Source organism: Protopterus annectens, chromosome 4.part0, assembly GCF_019279795.1.
Source record: "Protopterus annectens isolate FY-2018-M chromosome 4.part0, PAN1.0, whole genome shotgun sequence".
NCBI classification, from domain to species: domain Eukaryota; kingdom Metazoa; phylum Chordata; order Ceratodontiformes; family Protopteridae; genus Protopterus; species Protopterus annectens.
Genome location: NC_056733.1, coordinates 1,463,306,478 through 1,463,329,800, shown reverse-complemented (window position 1 = coordinate 1,463,329,800; position 23,323 = coordinate 1,463,306,478). Strand labels below are relative to the sequence as shown.

Sequence of the window (23,323 nt, the reverse complement as noted above, 5' to 3'; positions counted from 1 at the left end):
AGTGGATGGGAAATTGGAAATTCACCCCGGTCTGGCACCTTTGTCTCTAATGGACAGCAGAAGCCTGTAAATGCTTGACCAACCATGCTCTAGCTTACATATACCCCTAAAATAGCCTCTAGGGCACCAAAACTACTTGGATATATTGGGATGCATGACTAGGCTTAGAAAGGCCCCTGTGGTCATTAGCCTAGTATACAGCTGTGAACCTGTCAGATGGGGACTGGGAGGTGGAATCCTAAAGTACTAGGATCACATGGTACAGAATGGGGAGATCATGTTGTGGACAGAGGCACTGAATAGGTTTTCTGTATCCCAAGAGAAGCTGTGTTGGAGTATTACGCATTCATAGCGGAAGTAAAGAGGTTGAAATGGCTGATTTAAGTTTGATTAAGGGGATAACAAAATTAAAAATTGGCAGCAACTGGGGAAAGGATTAATTTCAAAAGTTTACAGAGCATTGACAAGTCTTGAGTTATCAGTTGGTGTTGAGATAAAAATTAGGATGAGAGAAGCCTCTGTGTAAGAGGAAAGATGACTACATAAAGAAACAGATATGACTGAACTGTAGAGTAGGAACAGAAGTGTAGAGACACTGAATTATTGCATAGAAGTGCCTGTAGTATTTGAACAGCAATGCAGAGATGTGAAATTGGTGCAAGAGGAGAAAGGAATCATATTTTTGGGCATTCCCAAGATCAAATGAATAGAAAGGGAATTCACAGGTACTAACTGATGGGTAACCATTTGAAATGTTGGAACCCGCTAGAGTGAGTCCCAAAACAGAGACTGAATGGCCGAAAAACAGACTGTGTGTGTGCGTGTGTGTGTGCGTGTGCGTGTGCGTGTGTGTGTGCGTGTGTGCGTGTATGTATATATATATATATCTATTATATACACACACACACACTAAATCCAAGATTCCATTTCTTGGAATATTTCCTTTTCTCCAAGGTATGGCAGTATTGGAGTTGGTATATATAAGTTTGGGGTGTGGGGGGGGGCTTACCCCCCACATGGGGTTGTGCAGGGAGGGCTCACCGCGCAAAAAGAAGGTTTAAAGAAAAGGGCAGTTTATGAGATTTGCTCTTCTCTGGGTTTTTGGTCTCTTTTTCGGCATTTTGGGTGCTGACATTTCAATAAGGAGCTGATTTTTGTGATGTCAGGTATTCAGGTCCAGCTTATACCTTGACCCCCCCCCCCCCGGGGGGGGGATGCATGATAATATGGAAATTGTGTTGCATAATGCATGTTTATTGTGGATTATGATGTTGTTGGATCCCTGCTGAGGGAAGAGTTTGAGGCATTCAGAATGGCTCTGTCTTTGGGCTTGAAGATGAGGACCTAAGGTCACAGAGTGAATGGTGTCAATATTGTCTAGTATGCCCCTCTAAATATTGTCTAGTATGCCCCTCTAAGTATTCCAGTATGTGCTTTTTAGTCAAGGGGACTCTGGGTATGGCAGCCTCCCTCCATACACTCACACACATGCACACACACTCTCCTTCACTGTACATCGAACACCCTGCACACACGCACACACACCCTCACTGTACATTAAAAACCCCGCACATACACAAATGTGATCACACTAATAGGCACACTTACCCATTCCCCTATAAACACACACCACCCATGCAGATGCACGTGCACACACACACACACACACACACACACACACACACACACACACACACACACACACACACACACGTCTGTGCTTTAATCCCAACACCCAAAACATTGAGTGCTGAAATACTGAAAAAAGACTGAAACTGGAGGAATTGTAGAAATCTCTTTTCCTTCAAACTGCTACTTTTTTTTTTTTTTCAGAGACACAAGACCTCCCTCCTAAACTTTATATTATGTCATCGAAAAACATGTTCATCGAACACATTTTCATCAACCACTGTACAGTGAAAACACTAATCTCTGAATGGCCACTTCAGCAAATTTTTTCCTAGGGGGAAAAATCGCTAGGCCAAACAAAAACAAAACAAACTTTCAAACCCTACAAAGTGGGGGGAGGGTTTCCCCCCATGCCCCTGGTGCAGTACAGTGGGGAAAAGGGCAAATCCTCGACGATGGCCAAGCATTTTTCCCCCTGGGGAAAAGATTCTCTGACGTGGCCATTTGGCGATTAGTGTTTTCACTGTATAGTGGTCGATGAAACAGTTTGATGAACATGTTTTTTGATAACCTAATATAGACCCACTTATATATACCAAATCCAAAATCACAGTACATTGTTATTTTTTGGAATATTCTCTTTATTCAATCGTGGACGACTGGATTTTTGACAATTCAGTCCCAATGTTTCAACACTCATTCAGGTGCCTACATTTCAGATCGTTACACACACACACACACACACACACACACACACACACACACACACACACACACACACACACGCACACACACACCAGCCACTACCCAGCACCACCTCTCCAGTAACCTTCCTGGAACTGGACACTAATGGGATCTCACCTGTTAAAAATAATCAGTGAATGTGAGCTTACCACTGTTGGTGGTAAGGATTTACTCGATTGAGCCATTCTGTGAATCATTTCACTACATACAGCATTTACTGCAGACATTTTTGGGGGAAGAGCACGTAAGTAGTTACCATATGCTGCTCTCCCGAAATGCCTCATTAGCATCTGTGGTAAGACAGAGAGACAGCTCACCATGGTGCTGCACCTCTTTGAGGCAAGCAGTGCAGCAGAGCTGTCTAAGAATTAGAAACTGCTAGCACCTGTGGTAAAAAATGTTTACTGCTGTCAGTAACCTTTTTTTAACCGTTCTATATATTCCGTCAGTTTCTGTAGTTACTGGCAAAGCAGTTTATTAACGTGGATTATCTTTCTTGTAATTGTTACTGTTAGTATCGCTGATCACCTTGTTAACATTAAAAGGTAGCTGTGAACACTTAGTCTGTTGCGTCAACCCTGTCAGTTGCATGCTGCACGCCTGACTTGAAGTAGTTACTCTGTCTTAAATTCCAACGAATGAAAAACCTTCACCTTGCAGAAATGGGATTGTTGCAGATTTCAGCAGTGCCTTTCTTAGTGATCACTTCTGTATTGAGTCACTGAGTTTGAGTTGAACTGTATGCAGGTTCATAGTAAGTTTTGCAATTGTATTTTCTGTTGTTTTTACATTAAGCCATCTCATTGATAGCTGTTTTCAGAAAGTACCTTTTCTATTTGTAGTGCGTCAGTGAAGAGCATTTGTAGAAAGGTATTAATAAACCCCCATTTCTGTTTCAGAGGAGCTATTCTATAAAGTAGCGGAGGATTACCTGAACTCTGGTTTTCAAGAGATGACAGGTGAGTCTTAAAACATTTCTTGATTTTTATTTGGTGAAGAGAGTTATTGTATGTATTGAGTAACGTTGCTAGCTGGCAGGCTTTGAACTGTACATAACTAATTTTATAGTCTGCTAAATGTATTGGAATGTAGGTGTTCTGCATTCCTTCAAGTGCTGTAACTGAGATTTTGATCATTAGTTTTCTGTGTGGAGACGTGCGTGAATGGGCGTACCTTCGTTGAAGGTTGTGCGTCAGAGCCGGCAACTCTGCACGTAAAAATCTACTGCCAATCATTAGCAGACTGGAGTTCCGCTGTGGTGACCCCTAACCGGGAAAAGCCGAAAGACGCAACAAGTGAATCCAGCAGCTGTCCTCTGAGCGAGTTTTTTTTTTATTTTCAGTTGTTAACCATGGTAGAATTCTGATTCATATGTACCATTTTCAGGTTCTGTCATGGACGTACAAAAGGAAGAAAAGAACAAAAGTGCAATAGGTACAAATGAAGCAAAACTGCATGACTTTTTGAGTCAATGCCATATCAAATCAGCTTGAATTTGTTTGATTAACTGAACTCAAAGGGAGCATGTATAGCTACTTAAACAGTTAATGGAAATTAAAAGAGGTGTGATGCAGAAATGAGTGACTTGAGCATATGATTGCTCACTGTTAGCAAACTGTGTTAGTAGGGGTTGTATGTTAAATCAGCGAACGCTTAAAAAGGCGAATGCTGATTTATCAACCCTCTTTAAGCGAAAGCTTAAAATTCCAAATGCTCAGAACAGCAATTTTTTTCCCTTGGAAAGAAATTGCTGTTCCACAAAAAAAACTCCTTCAAAACAGTAGTGGGGCTCCCATACTCCCTACTTAAATATACCAACTCCGAGATCGCACAACAGTGGAGGAAATGGCAAAGTCCCAAAAACGGCCCAGGGATTTTTTTCCGTGGGGAAAAAAAATCGCTGTTTCGAGTGTTAGGGATTTTAAGCGTTTGCTTAAAGAGGGTCGATAAATCAGCGTTCGCTGATTTAATATAGACCCTTAGGAGGCATAGGACCCTAACTGTTCATAAAACTTTATTAAGCAAGTGCCAGAGCTTGAGGATGAAAGGAAATCTCTTATCCGTCATGTGGAGTGTGTATGGGCACACGTGTGCATGTCAGTGTACGTGTATGTGTCTTCTCACAGCTCTAGGTGCAAATTGGAGCATTACCATTCAAACACTTGGAGAGCAGGTCAAGAAGTGATTCTGGAAGAGATGATTCAGCTAGCACTTACTGCCTAGGTTCCTGCAGGTGGAATTCTTGCCTCCAGCTAGTGAGGGCTGAAGCATCCCACTCATCATGTGTGTTTTGCTGAAAAATTAGGTAATCAGGGATGGCACATCTTGGGCTCTTACCATGGGGTTGCATCCCAGGTTTCTTGTGCCACTCTGATTCCTTCTTCACATTTATTGGTTGGAGCCCAAGATTGCCCAGCCTGATGCTGGGGAGCAATCCATTGAGTTATCCAGTTGTGAGCTGGAGATACTCGTAATAGGATCTCTTCTCCAGGGGATGCTCCCTTAGGCCCAGTCAGCCTAGCAAGTCCCAGAATTATAGACTTTTAAAAACTATTAGGCATCTAGACTCGCTGGCCATTTACACCTTGTCGGTACCCCCCCCCCCTTTTTAGATCTTACATCCTTTTGTCAAGGAACAACAGGCCAGTAATACCAGAGGGTGTATTTGTGAATACCCATCCAATTCCTAACCCCTTTTTTAAGGAAGAAAGTGTTGCATTGCTAAATGTGGAGTGTAAGTTTGTCCAAGAGAAAGGGTAAGCATTGTGTGACATATCTGCCTCTCCACTTTGTTCTGTTTGTTTGCTGAAACAAGTTTAGATTTGATTTTGTGAAGATGCAAGATGCCTTGGACTACTGCTTCCCTAATGGCTCGAAAGACAAGGCACATGTTGTCCCTACAGAATCTGTAATAAACTGAATAAAGGGACAGTACTTTCAGCCTCTCCTAATACGTCTTGTCTTTTAAACATCTGATCTTTTTAGTTAGGAACCTCTGAGGTCTTTACCATTGCTAGATATACCTAGTAAGATGCATCCCAATTAGGGCATTATATTCTATAATAAATCTAATCAGTGTTGAATATAGAGAGGTAAGAACTTCCAGGGATCTAGAGGAAATACCCTTTGCAATCAACTGCACTAGCTAAAAAGATTTCCTAACTACTGTTGCAATGTGATGGTCAAAGGAAAGGGAATTATGTACCAATGTTCCAAGGTCTCTTACCTTCTTCTCATTTTAAAGTGAGTTATTGTTTGTACTGCCAGACAGAAGAAGGAATTGTTTACCAAATGCAAAGGTATTGCACTTTTTAGCATTTAGTTTTGACCTGTTTGTAGCGCTGGTGGTTGATGTGCGTGTTCTATTAGGAGCTTCTGTGCATCAGCGGTGGGACTTGACGGCAACATTTATGTCATCCTCATCTGCAAACTTTGTTAGCCAGAGATCCCCATTTGTAATTTGGGGATCTGCAAAATAGATGCCGAACAGTACAGGTCTGTGAACAGAGCTCTGGGAGTACTATTATTCACCTTCATGTTTACTGATGATACACTTGCCACCCTCACCACATAGGTTCTGTCCATACCTCTCAACTGTCCATATTTTTGCCTAGTATTTTTAGGCTGTTCCTTGTAAAATTTGTGGCTTTCTGGAAAAATTACTGAAGACTAAAGTCAATAAATAACGACATTCATTTGAGTTTCATACCTCGTATCCTTCAGAAAATGCATGCTATCATAAATCCTATTATTCTAGTTACTTTCTAAGTTTAAAAGACCAATATTTAAAATTTGTCCCTATTTTAGGGCCTTTGTTCCCCATTATTTTAGTCTTTGTCCAGATTTCTTGCACTAAAAGGTTGAGAGGTATGGTTCAGTCCCTTAAATTTGCTATCCATCTAACTACTTAAGAGTCAGTTTAGAGCTCATTCCAGCCTATTTATTATTTCAGCATGTGGTATCATGCTAAAAACCTTAACAAGGTTGAGGTATACTGTGTATGAACAGCCTGTCTACTGTTCATGACCTGTGTTGTTGTCTCAAAGAATTTGCCAGATTCATTAGACAGGATCTACACTTAAAGCTGAACTATTGGGGGGGTTCAAGCATTATAGATGTTTGATGCTATAATTAATTAGGTCAGTTATGATATATTCCATGGCTTTGCAGATGTGACTCATCAGGCTAACGGGTCTGTAATTTCTTTTTATGAAGTGGTATCACAACAATTGTGCATCATATTTCAGGGACAAAACCAGTGGTTAGGCTCAGGTTGAATGGCTGTTAAGTGCAAGTCATCTAAGGCATGTTCTGTACTGTTTATTAGGCAACTGGGTATATTATTAGGTTCTATGCATGATGTATTTTTTTCTTGTTTTGGAGAGTACCTTTAGAAAATGAACTTTGGTTATGATTGGGAGTTTGATATTTGGTTGGTTCAGGGGTGAAATTTGCACTGAATTTGTTTGCCAGTATGTTGGATGTCCTTCTGTTCTACTGTTGCAGTTTTCATAACATAAGGGATTTCCCCGCCTAGGGTGACCTGACATCTGGCCAGTATAACAAAGCATTTTACTACTAACAAATATGCGGTATGTCAAACATATGCTCCTTGCAAACGTAGGGCATAAAAGTGACGGCTCATACTATCCTCAGAACTTTTTTGCCGCCAGTCCGAATGCCATCTTCGATCATTGGTTTGTTTGCCGGAGTTGTTTGCTGGTGTATCAAGCCATTTCAGATAAGTGCCCCATTGGGGTTTCGTTTTTCTTTTGCTACTGCGTTTGTTTGAGTTTTTTTTCATGTAATCCAAGAAAGGCAAATGCCAGTGTGGAAGGCAAATTCACCATAAGGATAGTCACGAGCAGTGATTGTTCTGTTTAGGGCCTACTCACGATCATAAATCTTGTTCCATTTGCCAGGCCTTTGTGCCTAAGACATTACATAGACTGCTTTCTTCTCTTGCTATTTACCTTAAGAATCAGCGTCTAAAATGCTTAGTGATTGATGCTATGAAGTGAACATCTGAGCCTAAGGTTGAGTTGTTTTGGAAGAGAATGGCCAAAAATCCTATGTCTGACTGTTCTACTGTGTCTCCTACATCGGATATCTCTCTCAAGGATGATGAAGGTCCAAAGTTGCATCAGGTTATTGGGTTGGCTTCGTTGGCTGGGCAGCCTCAGAGGCTGCAATGGATCTCACTACAGGCATGTCCTCTGAGGCTCTGCAGATGTCCACTTTGGATGCTCAGGGGAACCTAGACTCGTTATCAATGTAGGCCCAAGGGGATCCCTCAAATTTTGGTTAAGGAGGAAATTCTGACTAAAGTTAGAGTGTAGGCCAATGTCAGGCCCTTCTACCTTTCATAAGGTGGACATTCACTTAAAAAAGAAGCAAAATACTAAACATGTTTCTGCTCCTAGAGACCCTCTAAGCGAATGGCAAAATTTCACCCACGGCTTATTTAATGCCCTTATGGCTTTAAGGCCTCCTTTGAGTGTCTCTGTCCCTTCCCCACCTTGGACATCTTCCCTTTAGAAGTGAGTTAGAGAACAGGAATTTTCTGAAGATGAAGTATGTTCAGATGATGAATCCTTGACATATTCCATGCAGGTTCCATCTCCTTTGGAGTATGCATCTCTAGAAGAGGAATCTAATGGCACAAAAATCTCCTATAGAAGAGATTACTTTTAAGAAAACTATTGTTAAAACGAGGGAGTTTTTCAAGTGGGATTGCTCATAGGTTTCAGATGTGCAGAAGAAATTATCTGATGTCATCAATTTTCGTTTTTCCTTGACCTATGTTCTGAATCTCAAAACTGGCTTGGCCGTTACAACAGCTCATGTGAACCAAAAACTCCTGAGCCAAGTACCTACTCAGAATGCCTCTCTGTAAGTTACCTCAGATCTCGTTTGCCGCCATTCTAGTAAACACCTGTCACTTTAACTCTTCTTGAGCTAAGCACAAATTTATTGGTCTTCTGTTGTTTCAGATTTTTCTAAAGTCCTTTTTTATCCTATCCAGTTAGCTTTACTTGTACCCCATGTAGTAGTCTCACTCTCTTAAATTTTATCATTTCTTTGAGTAAGTGAGCTATCCCTGTCTCTTTCTTACCGTGTGATATCTGTCCTACCATTGCTGGTAGTGCTGTCCTTTTCTTCTTCTTCCTCTGGTAGTTTTTGGCTTACCATCATTCGTGGCCCTTCTCTCTCTCCTTTCCTTCTCTCGTGTGTGTGTGTGTGTGTGTGTGTGTGTGTGGCTTTAGCGTGAGTGTTTCATGTTGTTGATTGTAAAACAGAGCATGTGTGCTGTATCTTTAAGAAGCATTTCAAGGACTGAACGTCCATATAAATAGCAAGCATGTGCTAGCTTCAGTGCCATTTTGAGTGTGCAGCCAGAGATTGATCATGTACAAGTGCAATTCAGATGGTCATGCTTCTTGTGTGTATTGCTTGAGCCTAGAGCACCTTCAGCAGCAGTGCAATATTTGACAAGCCTTTAGTAATTGGACCCTGGTAGAGAGGAAAAATAAACTCATTCTGAAAGGCTTAATAAAAACTTCCTTTAAAGAGGCCTCGTCTGGTCAGCCTAGCAGTGTTAAATGCGAGGTGTCTTCTCCATCATCTTCCTCCTCCTCTTGTAAAACTGCTCACATAAAAAAAAAACAGAAGTCTGTCAGTGCTGGCGTCTCCTTTGGCTTGAAATCGAAACCTTCGGTTAAAGTTATGGAACCAACTCTTTTGGTTCCGCTAGTAGTGACTGACTCGGCACCTGAAGTTTTGGTACCGTCCACCTCAGCGCTGATACTTCATGTCACCTCTCCTTCCTCGATGCCATTTACTATGGTGCCAACAATTTTTTCAGCACCAGTTCCTTCACCAGCGCCTATATCCCAGGAACCACAATTTCTTTCAGTTCCTAGGACCAGGTATTCTTCTGTAGACCCCCATTTGTGAGGCAACTGCCAAGTCATTTTTTGGAGAATCCAGAATCTCCTTCAGCCTTGTTGGTACATTCCTCTAGGAGTCTGATGGAAGTTAACGTCATTAGGTTAGTGGTTTAGCTCCTTGTGTGCAAGGGGTCTTTCCACTTCTTCCCAGGCTTCACTCCCCTCTGGAGATGGGAATTTTTCTCAAAAGACTCCATCAGAGATTCCTCCTCTAACCAGTGCAGCTTTAGAGACCTTGACTCTAACTTGCCCGATTCCAGCTGTCCTGATGCCTACAGCTCTTTTGTCTTTGGCCCTAATCTCTGTCCTGAGCTCCTTGGTTTCTTCTGAAACTATGGACTTCCTGGGGTCATAGCTTCATAGCTTTGTTTGTGGACTCTTCCTTAGCTTCAGCCTTGATGGTGGTTTCCTTGGAACGGGGTGGGATCATGGTTCTTAGGTTGTCTTTCCAAGTTCTGGGCTCCCATCACTCATTGGAGGGACCTACTTTTCAAGTTATGGAGAGGGCCTTGGCTCTTGCAGGCTCCCAGCTGGTTTTTCACCCATCAGAGTGTTTTCCTGGGACTCCCTCTGGTCCAGAGCTTCCACCAATTCCCACGCCAGGACAGCAAGCACCGAAGCTGCAAGACACCCCCTTATAGGGCCCCATCTCTTCCAAGTCCTCCATAGAAGCTCCTACTAAGGTGTCTTGGAAGACGTTGTGTAAGAGGAAACAGCTTGATTCCCCAGAGGAATCTGTCACAGAAGACATGGACTTCGATGATGGGGAGGGTTCTCCCAGGTCACCCCCTGAAGACATCTCCTTCAGAGACATTCTTGAAATATTAAAACGGGGGTGGACGTCCCAAGACCCATCCTCAGAGGCATCTGTGTACTTGCAAGCCTTTGATGCTCACCCATCTACCTCTTGGGTGACCCCACCAACTGACAATGTCATTACGCTGATCGCCCAGCAGGCATGGAAGACCCCCTGACTCCATAGAACCAATCCCCTAGAGACCAGATAAAATTTTTTCAGCTCCAGAGGACCATCAGCACTGGGCTAAAGGTTTAGTAGTAGATGCCATGGTGGTGATGGCAGCAGCCACCAAGAAGGAACTAGCAGAAAAAAGTTCCACTGTTCATACCCCTAACCATGAGTCTAGGGTGATGGACAGATTTGGAAAGCAGGTCTACGCTTCTTCAACTTTTGCCTTGCGATTGTTGAACTTCTTGGCACATTTCACTAGATTTCAAAGGGATCTGATCAAGGAGCTTTTAGATACCCTTGAAGGAGCTTTGTCTGATAAGGTACAAGATAAGGTAGCTTCCCAACCTGTTACCCTGGAGTCTATTTCTAAAACTTATTGCATATGCAGCCAAAGGTATGACTAGGGCAGCGGGGTTCAGGCGTAGCCCTAAGGAGGCATGCCTGGATGTGCTTGTGTGAGTTTGTGTAGCCATTAAATTCTTCGTTCGTCAGTGCTCCGTTTGACAGATCTTTCCTTTTTGGCCCCAAAGTGAAAGATACATTAGCCAGGTGTGAAAAAGATGGAAAAACCCTGTCTGCTATGGGTGTATGTTTTTCTGCTCCCCAGCACTCCTATTCTAGGAACCAGCAAAGCAGGAAAATGTGGTTCAAGAAGACCCAAGGGCCTTTCCAGGATGCACATGGTAATGACTCCCCCCTGGGCAGAGGGGGAAGCCATAATGGAAGACAGCAACCATGCAGCAGAGGTGACCCACAAAATCAGGGTTCCAGAGATTCCTCAGTGAAACCCTTTCAGCGCTCCTGAAAAGAGGTCTGCTTGCTTGCCTCTGAAGGCAGTTGGGGGAAGGACCATCCTTGCACCCACTAACCTAGCAAAAGATAACCGTGGATGCTTGGGTGCTAAGGATCATTACCAGAGGTTACTATATTCCATGCGACCCTACCTCAAAACTAGGAAGAAAGATCCCTGATGTTCCACTCAATCAGAGGGATCAGGCAGCTCTGGAAATTCAAAAGCTGCTGGAAAAGAGTCATCCAAGAAGTCCCACCAAGCCAGATAGGATCCAGTTTCTACTCAAGGTTCTTTTTTTATTGTCAAAAAAGACGGGACTGGAGACCAATTTTGGATCTCAGTGTTCTGAACAAGTTTGTTCAACAGACGAAATTCTGGATGATCATGGTTCAATCTATTCTTCCCTTCTTAGAAAAAGACGATTGGATGTGCTTTGTAGACCTCTAGGACACATATAACCACATAAATATGGACAAATCCTCCAGGAGGTTCCTCCGCTTCTGGCTGGGAGCCAGTCATTATCAGTTCTGAGCTTTGCCCTTCGGTCTCACCACAGCCCCCTGGTGTTCACCAAGTGTATGGCAGCAGTAGCAGCTCACCTGAGACTACAAGGATTCAGAGTGTTTCCATATTTGGACGACTGGGTCCTTAGGGCACCCACCAGGCATCTACTTGAACAGACGAGATTTCACCCTAAGCATTTGTTCTCGTTAAGTTGTAACGGTGAATCTTGCCAAATCTCAGCTAAGCCCAGCCCAGCAGTTGGAATTCATAGGCGCCTACCTGAATATGACCTCTTGCATAGCCTTCCTTCCTGTTCACAGACTGCAGAAAATAAGATCACAGGTAGACATTATTCTCTACAACAAAAATGTTCCTGCTTCACTAGTTCTACAGGCTCTGTTCTCCATGGTGGTGGCCATTAGTTTAGTACCAGTAGCAAGGTTCCACATTAGAATCCTACAGTGGCTTCTATTCTCCCAGTTGCCTATTCTCACTCATCCTCTATCTCACCCCATCCAAATTACCAACTGCTGCAAGAAGGATTTGTATTGATGGATGGAATATGAGGAAATTCTTCTGGGCCGACCATTTGTTTCACCTTATTCCCAGGCCATAGTGACCACAGATGCCTCCCAGATCAGGTGGGGGAGCATTTTCTGGGAAGGACTGTCCAAGTCACTTTGTCCCCAATAGAGGCACTAGAGCAGAGGGCAGTGCTCTTAACATTGCAAGCCTTTCAAACTGTTCTCCCTCTAGGAACGATTGCGTTTTCAGATAACACGTCAGTAGTCTGGTACATCGAAAAGCAAGGTGGAAGCCCTCAGAGTGTGGCAATAGGCTATCTCTTCAAACTGCTTTCTGGTAGCAATGCACATCCCAGGGAGCTCGAACATGGTAACTGACAAATTGAACAAATGCATCGTCCTGCTTCATGAGTGGTGTCTCAGTTCCAGAATGGCAAAGGAGATTTTCCATCGCTGGGGCTAGTCTTGCTGCAACCTGTTTGCATCCCCCTAGAAAAACAAGTGTAGCAGCTACTTTGCCCTAATCCCCCTTCAGAGGAGTCCCCGAGAGATGCTCTCCTTCACAACTGGCCCTCGGAACTACTCTTTGCCTTCCCCCATTCCTCTAATACCCCTTTTCTTGAAGAAGGCCATAAGGTTGAAGAGCAGAGTGATTCTCATTGCCTCATTTTGGCCTCTGCAAGTCTGGTTCCCCTTTCTTTGGCCTTATCTACTTCAATGTCCATGGGCTGTGGCCCGGATCCAGATCTCTTATCCCATCCTCAGGGACTAATTCATCCCAGCCTGAAAAACCTCAAGCTTAAAACTGGGTTGCTTCAGTTCCATTGATTGCCAGGTGACATGGTGACATGACTTATCTTCCCCAGTTCAAAACGTTTTGCTAGCTTCCCATAAACCTTCTACAAGGAGACTGTATCTCAGCAAATGGAAAAGATTTTCTCTATGGGCACGTGATAACAAACTTGATCCTTTCCCTGCACAAATTGGCAAAGTTTTGCAATTTTTGTCTGCACTCTTCGAACAAGGAACTTCTTATTCTACCATTGGAGTTCAGCTTGCTGCTATGTCTAATTTCTGTAATGGTTTTGAAGGGCAAGCCTTAATTTCACATAGGCTGTGCAAGGCTTTTCTAAAGGGAAGGTTAAGGTTAAAGCCTCCTCATAGGGAACCCCTCATCCCCTGAGATCTTACTGTGGTTTTGCAGTCCTTGGCCCAATCCCCCTTTCAGCCAGTGGCTACCTGTGATTTGAAATTTCTTTCATGGAAGACCATTTTCTTAATAGCTATTACAACAGCTAGGTGGATTTCAGAGATTCATGTGTTATCTTCAAAACCTCCATATTTGATTTTTCATAAAGATAGGGTATCACTGAGAACCACTCCATCCTTTCTTCCAAAAGTTGTATCTGAGACTAACATTAATCAGTCCATTGAATTGCCAGTGTTCCTCCCAAATTTTTCCAATAAGGCAGAATACTGCTTACATCTATTGGATGTCTACAGACAGTTGCATTTTTATCTCAGCAGAACTAAAGATTTCAGAAAGTCGAACCAGTTATTTGTTTCTTTTTCAGGTCTTTCGGTTCTTCCATGAGTAAATCACTTTCTATGGTTACATTGTCTTAATGGTTAAGAGAATGCATTATCTTTGTCTACAACAGGAAAAACCTCAAATTGGCAACTCCAGTTAGAGCATACTCTCCAAGAGCTATAGCCATGTCTGCTGTTTTTCACTCCAAGGCTTCCATGGACGAAGTATGTGCACCAGCGATATGGGCTTCTCCACATGCTTTTATTATGCATTACAAAGAGGATCTGGTCTCCAGGGGAAGAGCATCATTTGGTTCTATGGTGCTTAGTGATATCCTTCCATAAGACCTCCCAAGATACAAGGTAGATGGGGACTCTGTCCCATAGGTCAAGGATAAATAAAGATTGACAACATTAAATAAAGACGTTATATACTCACCATAACATACCATCTGTGTTTTCAGTCTTCATTTATCCTTGACAACCCCGCAGTCCTTCAGACTCTTTGGGGAATGGACCTTAGTCCTGGCAGTCTGTCTCCTTGTGTATGACCTTAGACATAGCCTTTTCAATGGTTATAGTACTTCCTTTTCCTGGTCTTGTATTATAGCTGCAAGCTCGAATTGAGGTAATTTAGAGAGAGGCATTCTGGGTAGATACTTGGCTCAAGAGTTGTTGGTTCACATGAACTATTGTAACAGCCGAGCCAGTTCCGAGACTCAGAACCAAGTCCCATAGGTAAAGGATAAATGAAGATCGACAACACAGATGGAACATTATGGTGAGTACATAACTTACTTTTATGAGCTCTTACAAATGGAGTCTCCTTCCCCTTCTGTTCTGTCAGTTTTGCCTGCTTTACTAGGTGCATTCTCTTCAGTGTTCCAGGCTCTCAGCCCGCTGTCCCTAAGAAGCCACACCACTTCTATAAAGTGCCAGAGGACAACAGATTTCTTTTCAAGTGCCCTTCAGCTGACCCTGCTGTGGTTTCTGTGGCTTCTGATAAATCCTCCAGACTACTGCCATCCACATCCTTTCTTCCTTCTGATAAGGAGAGACGGACTACGGAAAGGCTGTGCAAGAAGTTCTTCACATCTGCCAGCCTAGCTCTCCATGCTGTTAATTACCAAACTCACATGACCATATATGTTTTGGCTCTTCTTTCCCAGGCTACTCAAGTTGTTCATAGGTGTATGACCACAAGGGCCTTTTTAATCGTAGCCATGCATCTCTCTGACAAGTTCTGATGCCCTTGATAAGTGTAAGGATGGACCTGGGAGATTAACCATTTACAGGTTACCTGTGTGCATTAGAGACATAGGTGCCAAACCAGGGAAAGAATTTCTGATTTCCCATCCAGTTGTCCAATTTGCAGCTGAATTGAGTTAGGGAGGAACTCTGCTTCAAGTGGATGGAAGTCTATTCCATAGATGGGGTAGCCTCTGGGGATACATACCTATCTCCAGCAGGTCCTATTTATATCATAGGCAAGGTAGAACAGGTAATTCTGGTACTATTTGTTTTGTGGATATGCAGGAGGTCCATCAGAGTGGGGTCTGACAGTGCTCTGTATTCCAGGCATAAATCTCCCCTCAAAAGTCTGTAGGAGACAGAGAAGAGGGTTAGGGTCTTGAGGCAGTCTGTACAGGACATTTTACTTGCTCCCTGTATTCTATTAGTGAGGAACCTTTGTGGACGTTCCAATTGTTGGATATGCCTGGTTAGGTAAATACCAAAGGGGACATTGTACTCAATGATAGGCCTGATGAATGCCGAATACAGTGGAGCAATTACTTCCTTGGACTTGGATGCCATACATTTGTTTATAAGTTGTGCAACATAAAATGATTTCCTCACCACTGTAGAAATTTGATTATGAAATGCTAGATTATTATCTGTGTGTGTCCCTAAGTCCCTGACTACTGGGTCAGCTGTAAGGGGTGTGTTGTCAATATGATAGTTACCAGGGATGGATGACTTCCCAAAGGATACTATTATGCATTTCTTGGCATTTAGTTTTAGTCCATGGCTCAGACACCAGTTTGTCTGTGTTAGCCCCTCTTGGAGAACATTTGTGTCAGTGTGAGATTCAATAACAGCTGCTAATTTGCAATCATCTGCAAATTTAGTGAGCCAGAGATCACTGACATTTCCCTTGACGTCTGATAAGTAAATGCTAAAAAGGAGCGGTCCAAGGACTGATCCTTGAGGGGACTCAACTTGTGACTGGCCTTTTTATAGAGGTGGACTCACTAGTTCTAACTTCCTGAGCCCTATCTGTGAGCCAGTTGACTATCCACCGGGTGACATTACAGGGTTGTTGTCAACAATGTCCGAGTGGGGTATTGTGTCATATGCCTTGGCCAGGTCAGGGTAGGCAATGTGAACAATGTTGCCCTCATCTGTTGCTTTGGTGACCTTCTCAGAGGTCCACCAGGTTGAGTAGGCATGATCTGCCCGTGACAAAACCAAACTGAGTTGGGTCAAGTGTCTGGGGGTTTACTACATCTGTGTTGATCATCTCTGTGATAATTCTTTTTATGGCTTTACATATAAGACTAGTGAGATTTGTGGATCTGTAGTTTCCAGGGTCTGTAGATGTCCCACCTTTGTGCAGAGGGATGACTGTTGCCTTTCTGTATTCATGATTCACAAAGCCTGTTTGGAGGCTACAGTTAAATAGTAATTCCAGAGTTCCCAGTTGGTCATGTTTCATGCTATTTAGAAGGCATCCTGGAATACTTTCTGGGCCCGTTGATGCAGTGTCCTTGGTCTTAGAGAGAGCATTAAGGGGTAGGAGGAGTTATAATTGATGATATTTCCTGAGGGAAGGTTGAGGGGAGAGAGGGGTGAAGTTGGAGCGGAATTTATCAACCAGGAGGTTTGCTACATCTTCTGGTTCACTATAGGTGACTCTATTTACAATGAGCTCTGCACACAATTGTGTATTGCTTTTGAGGTTGCGGACATAGCTAAAAAATGCTTTGTGGTTGTCCTTGGCCTGGGAGGCCAAACCTGCCTCAGATTTGGCTTTGGTATACTTTATTTGTCCTCTGAGTTGTTTGTTTAGTTTGAGAGTGCTTTTATCCTGCTGGGTGCTGCATCTTCTAATTTTGCTATGATTTTCTTCCTCCTGTTATACAGCTTATTGATTTTGTGATTCCACCAGGGTGGCTTGTTTTTTGTTAGTTCTGTACTTCTTCATGGTGGGTACAGTTGCTTCTATTAACATGCTTGTACAGGGTTTCTGTGAACAGTTCTGCATAGGCAGCAGTGTTCTCAGGCTTTATGGGGGCTTGAAATTTTGTCAGGTTCTCACTTAATAGCAGGAGGTTAGCCTTAGAATAGTTCTTGAATATTCCAGGATTAGCTGGGGGTCCAGGTTTTATTTTTACTTCAAAGGAGACCATTTTTTGGTCTGGCCTTACCAGGGAAGGCATTACAGCATCCTCCCATATTAGTGAGGACCAGATCCAGTATGGGTGCACCTCTGGTTGGTGTATTGACTATTTGGTCCATGGAGTTTTTGTTTACAAAATCCAGGAATCTCTGTGCATGCATGTTTGCTGCCATATAGGATTCCCAGTTAATAGAGGAGTAATTAAAGTCACCCATGAATATGGTATTGGGTTTCTGACCTTCCAGTTTCAGAAGGGAAGACGCATGCCTTGTCTGTTAGGGGCTTCCTCTCAGGTAGAACAGCATTCCATTAAGTGCAGCTATGATGCAGCAGAAGCATCCTCCAAGGCAGCTGCTTCAGGCTCTGTTTTGAGGAGGTGCTCTTGGTTAAGGCTTCAACCATTGCCAGATGACATTAAATTTAAGTTAATGGACACTCCTCTAGATAATTGTTTGGTACTGCTGATGCTGATTTGTTTAAGTTCTTGCAGGAAAAAGGTAAGGAGTTACAGGATTTGAAACATATTTTTGTCTCACCTGTACCAAAGTTTCACAGAAACTATCCTTCCAAGACACTTTTTGTTCGTAAACAGGCTTACCCAACCCCATCTAAGAATAAGAAGGGCAGTAGGAGAGCTCCTTCAGCTAAGGTTTCTCAGGCTGCTCCTGCCCAAAAGCAGCCTTTTCCTGACAAACCAGGTAGTCTGTGACTACCTCACTTGCCACAGCCTTATTCCTCTTTCCCCTTCATCTTTCTGTGCGTTTTCCAATTTGGGAAAACATAACATGGGACACGTGTTCTTTCCATTATTCAACAAGAGTAATTCATAGCCTGGAAATCTCTTCCTCCATTCATGCGCATTCTTCAGCTGCAGTTCTTCCCAGAGGTGGTTCAGGAATTGCTGAATCAGGGAACAATTCAGGAGGTTCCACTGGCCCACAGCGGAAGAGGGCTTTATTCCAGAAAGGATGGTCCTTGGAGACCAGTTCTGGATTTTTCACACCTCAACTCGTTCCTGAAGGCCCCTTCTTTCCAAATGTTGTCTCTTCAGACTTTATTCCCTCTCATTCTTCCTCAGTCTTTCATGGCAGCACTGGATATCAAGAATCCCTACCTTCACATTCCTATTCATCCCCTTTACAGGAAATGTTATATTTCTCTGTTGCTTCCTCACATTTTCAATTCTCTGCTTTGCCCTTTGGCCTTTCTACTGCCCAAACAGCTCCTGTAATTGCTTTCTGCAGGCTTTGAGGCATCCATGTTTTCCCCTCATCTGGATGATCTTCTGCTTCAGGTAGCCTCTTCAGATATCTTACTGCAAAACCTACATGTCATTTCTCTGCAAAGTTTGGGGGGTTCACAATCAGTTTCAAAATATCATCTGCCATGCCTTCTCAGGATCATGAATTCCTGGGGTGCAGGATACAGACAGGCCTTATGCTGGCTCTCTGCCTCCACCAAAGGCTCTGTCCATCTTTTCTTTCTTCCAAAATCAACTTCATCTACACTCTGTTACAGCCGGGGAGTGCCTGAGACTTCAGGGTTTTATGGCATCCAGCATTCCAATATTACCTCTGGCCAAACTCCATGATGAAGTTTCAGTGGTACCTGAAATCAGTTCGGATGCAGCATGCACATCCTGTAGACTTCATGGTTCCTGTTATTCTCCATCTAAAGAAGGAACTTTGTAGGTGGATTCATCAGATGTCTCTGAACCCATTCCTCCCTTTGCATCCTCCTCTTCCCTGTCAAGAACTATTCACAGACAAGTCAGATGTAGGTTGGGGAGCAGCTTTCAGCTCCTTGAAGGTACAGGGGATTTGGTCCCCCTCTCAAAGAAAGGAGCACATCAACATCAACTAAATGCGAGCACTTCTGATGGATCTTTCAGACCTTTCATCTTCTTTTCCTCCCAGAAACTCTAATTTTTTTTACAGATAATACCACAGTCATTTGGTGTGTAAATAAACAGGGGGGACAATCTTATCTTTGCAGGTTTGGAAACTTGCAGTTTGGTACCATGTCACTCTTTAGTCGAAATTATGTGGCAGACACTCTGAGCAGGCCCTTGACTCAATCCCATGAGTGGATGCTTCACAGAGATGTGTTTCTGGACATTGTCCACCAGTGGGTTACTCCTCAAGTAGATCTATTTGCCTCCCCTCTGACCAGCCAGCTTCCTCAATTTTGTGCCAGAGTCCCAGGTTCTCTGGTTTGGAAGGTGGGTGCCCTGTCAGTTTCTTGGAAGGGGATGTTTCTTTATGCATCCCCCACTTTCCTCTCATTATGAAAGTCCTGTTCAAGATTCAGCAGGACAAACCAAAAATCTTGCTGGTGACTCCTTTTGGCCAAGACAGTATTGGTTACCTCCTCTTCTCCATTTGGACAAGTGCAGTCATCACAAGTTACCTCACAGGGTGGACCTTCTCACACAAGACAAAGGATCTCTCATTCATCCACATCTGTCTTCTCTGCCTCTTACTCTGAGTGATTTTGATTCCTTTCAGGCACCTTTTTTCTGAGGACATGCTTAGGGTTCTGCAGGAGGCCAGGAAACCCAATATTAGGAAATCCTACTTGTCCAAATGGAAGAGGTTTTCTGCTTTGTGTGTTTCACGGAACCTGGATTCACTGACTGTGGATGTCCCAGAGGTTCTGTCTTGCTCAATGCTGGGTTGGCTTACTCCTTTGTCAAGGCCCACTTACCGGCTATTTCTGCTCATCTGCATTCACATTAGACCTCCCAGGTAGCCTGTTCTTCCTCCTTGGGATCTTAACTTTGTTTTGGAAAAACTGACTTTAACTCGTTTTGAGCTTCCTTGCAACATTATACTTAAGACTGTTTTGTTGTTAGCGTGACTTCAGCCAGACTGGTGTCTGAGCTTCAAGCCCTTATGGCCTCTCCTCCTTTTTCCATTTTACATAAGATCAGGGTGTCCTTGCATACTAACCCCTCTTAAGCAATTTGTTCATTTGCCCCACTTTTTTCCCTTCTCCACAATCCCACTAGTGAGAAGGTGCCATACACCTTGGATGTGCATAGACAACTCAGATTTTATTTGGATAAGACTAAGATTATCAGAAAATCTGATCACCTTTTTGTTTCCTTTCATCCCAGTTCATTGAGATTGTCTGTTTCTAAGCAGACTAGTTTTTCGATTTCTAAGGCAATTTCTTTCTCATAAGGCTCATTCTGCTATGGCTGTTGCTTCTTCTGGTGCCTTTTTTCAAGGATTTGGACACTAACTGCATTCTTGAATCAGCTATTTGGACTTCTATACATATCTTTACCAAACATTACAAGTTGGGTGGAGTTTCCAGATCTACAGCTGGCTTTGCAAGAGCCATTCTTCATGTTTTTTTATAGTGTTCTACTGGTCCTTCCTCCTTTCAAGTTTCTTCCTGAGCTTTGGCACTCTCCCTCATGTTATGAATACTGCAGCAGTAGAACAGGACATAGTAAAGTTGTGTACAATCAAACCATAATGATAGATGTCCTCCTCTTCACTTTTGCAGTATTCTGTCCCTCCCTCCTCGCCCTTGGTTATTTTTCTTTTGGATGTACAGTTTACCTCTTTTGTTCCTTCGACTGGCGTTCCTCCTGGGGCATTCAGTTCTGAGGATAGTACATGCAGCTGCCCCTTTTATCCCCTATGTTCATGAGGAGGTTATGTGCAACGTACCGCATACTTGTAATTGATATAGTGGTTGGACGTCGGGTCGCCCTAGGCAGGGAATCCCTAATGTTATGAATACTGCAGCAGTACATCTATTGTTTATAGGTTCATAGGTAGGTACTAGGCTGTCGGCCCAAGGGCCTGTGTAAGCCTAGCCAACAAGGTTACCTGGATTACGCCACCCAAGAAAGTTATTTTCCTGTGCCACTGTCGAGCAGAGACACAGAAGTCATCCCCAGGGTGTATTTCCTATTTCCCATCCACTCAAGATTTTTCTTGAAGAGTGCTAATGAAGAACTTTGCTTGACATAGATGGGTAGCCTGTTCCAGATTATAGGAAGTCTGTGGGACAGGAATCTATCCCTCCAGCATGTCCTGTTTATTGTGGTGACAAGGTTTAGGTCCCTAGAGCGTGGAGCTCGGAGGGATTGGGATTTCTTTAGATGTAGCATGTCCAATAGCTCTGGGTTTGACATAGCTTTATATGTTCGGCAGAGATCACCTCGGAGTAGGTGATATGCTACGGAGTAAAGCTGGAGTTTTTTGAGGCGGTCAGTGTAGGGCATTTGTTTGAGGCCAGTAATCCTCTTTGTGAGATACTTCTGTGGCCTTTCCAGCTGCTGCAGATGTCTTGTGAGGTTATAGTAAGATTTTATGTAACTATACTTTATATCTACTGGATCTAAGTAGTTAATGCCGTTTTCCTATTTTGGGTAAGTTCTGAGCAGTGATGGATGTTATTCCTTTGTTTTCTAACATAACTAAAGAAGGATTTGTAATGGTCTTTAGCTTCTGCTGCTAGTCTAAATTCATGGGATGATGTAATTTTCCAGATTGTTTTTCAGTTATTTTGATAGCTTTTTAATGTTAATCTTTATTTGAAGGTTTTTCCATTTTTGTTTTGCTATATCATTTAAGAAGTTTTTCTCTTGTATTGCATTTCTTATTTATATATGTGGATCACCAAATTTTGTTTGGATCTGCTAAGTACTGTTGTTTGGGCAATGTATTTATCCAGGTGCACATGTGCTTTGTTTCATATCCACTTGCTGTGTCAGTATCTTGGGTAATACAGCTAAACTTGGGAGATTTTGAAGGAAAACCTTACCCTATTATGACCGGATTTAATTGGAAGAGAGAGTACCAGGACTATAGTTGGCATAGATGCCATGTTAATAAGGACCAGGTCAAGAATGTTTTATCCTGTAGCGAATTCCTTCAGAGGGGAGTTTGTGTTTATGAAATCAGGGAATTTTGGCTGCACCTTAAAGTTGAGCTATAGATATCCCAGGTTTATTATCATGTAGTTAGTCTCCTAGGGTAATGAACTTCCTATTAATTTTAAATTCATCCACTATGTTTAGGAACTTAACATTTCATCCGATGTCTTTTCCATCTGGATGCAACCTGTGGGTTATTGGATCTGAGACCAGACAAATCCAAGAGACTACAGCACCCTAAGCTCTTCCTCCTCTACCAATAATGTCTAGCCCTAACCAACAACCTCCAGATCTTATTTGTTGCCTTTCAGGACTGCAGCTTGGTCTTGAGCTTCATTGTGGTTGTATCATTTGATTTGTTAGTGCTTATTTGTACCTACTTTCTTCTACCATTTTTCGTCTTCAGTTTAACTATTAGTTAGTGTGTTTTTTGGTTGGTATTTCTTTTTTGTTAGTATAAGTAGATTAGGTGGGTTAGGTAGAACATTAGTGGAATTTCCTGCTTTGTGGTGTGTTCTTGATTCTGTTACCTTTTTAGTTCTAATTTGGGTGTGTTGCTTGTGTCCCTTCCCCTTTTTTGTCTATAGCAGGGAGTGTTTTGTGCTTTGGCGCTGCTGTTGGGTACAACTTCTCAGACCCATACTCATACAGAGCCAACTGTGGGAAAGGCTCCTACTCCAGCTGTCAGTATACCCAACCCTTTTTTGTCGCAAGGGGCTTCCTCGAGCAGGGTCTAATTGCCCTTACCCCCCTCTACTCCTTGAGAGTTCTTCCCAAAGTACTCTCCATCTCTGCCCTGCATTTGAACATCTCTGGTTTGGGCCCAGTCCTCGGAGCTTTCTATGAGCCAATGGCTATCAAAGCCTTCTTTGATAGCTTCTTCAACCTGGTCTGTTCTGTTGATTGGGAGTTTGCAACTTGGTGAGGAGGAGCAGCTGATACGGTCCTTCTGCAAACCTAGATGCAGTTAGGCTTAATTCTTTTAGCCTGAGATCCTAGGTCTCCGCTCCATTCACTGTGTTTCCCCCTTCAGGCCTGATGGCACTGGGGTTTTTCCAGCTGGTGACCTTGTCTTCAGTAATGATGGAGCTGACAGCTTGGTCTATTTTGCCTGCTACCCCTGCCTTGGCCTTCTCAACTCCAGCTGTCTTGAATCCGACCCTTCAGGGCCAGAGTTGCTGAGTGTGGTTCAGCATTTCGGGTCTCCAAATCATCCCTTCCTCTTGGAGCTTTGGATGTTGTTCATGTTTCACTGTTGCAGTCATCACCTGTGGGTTATCCCTGCTGTGGTAGCCCTCGGCCAGCCCGAATACCAGAGTCAATGTTTTTGTGCACCGGCTGCTGTCGCCTGTAGTCAGGTCATTAGTACTATAAAGCAAGGC

The 23,323-nt window shown here is 43.2% G+C and overlaps 1 protein-coding gene across 1 annotated transcript in view; it reads left to right on the top strand.

Moving 5' to 3' along the window:
• The window catches only part of RAB24 (RAB24, member RAS oncogene family), a 1,334,059-nt gene that overhangs the window by 1,014,203 nt on the left and 296,533 nt on the right, over positions 1–23,323 (top strand). The window contains exon 8 of the mRNA XM_044069307.1: positions 3,273–3,332. Within this exon, the coding sequence (XP_043925242.1) occupies positions 3,273–3,332 (60 nt within the window). The remainder of the gene's footprint in view (positions 1–3,272; positions 3,333–23,323) is intronic.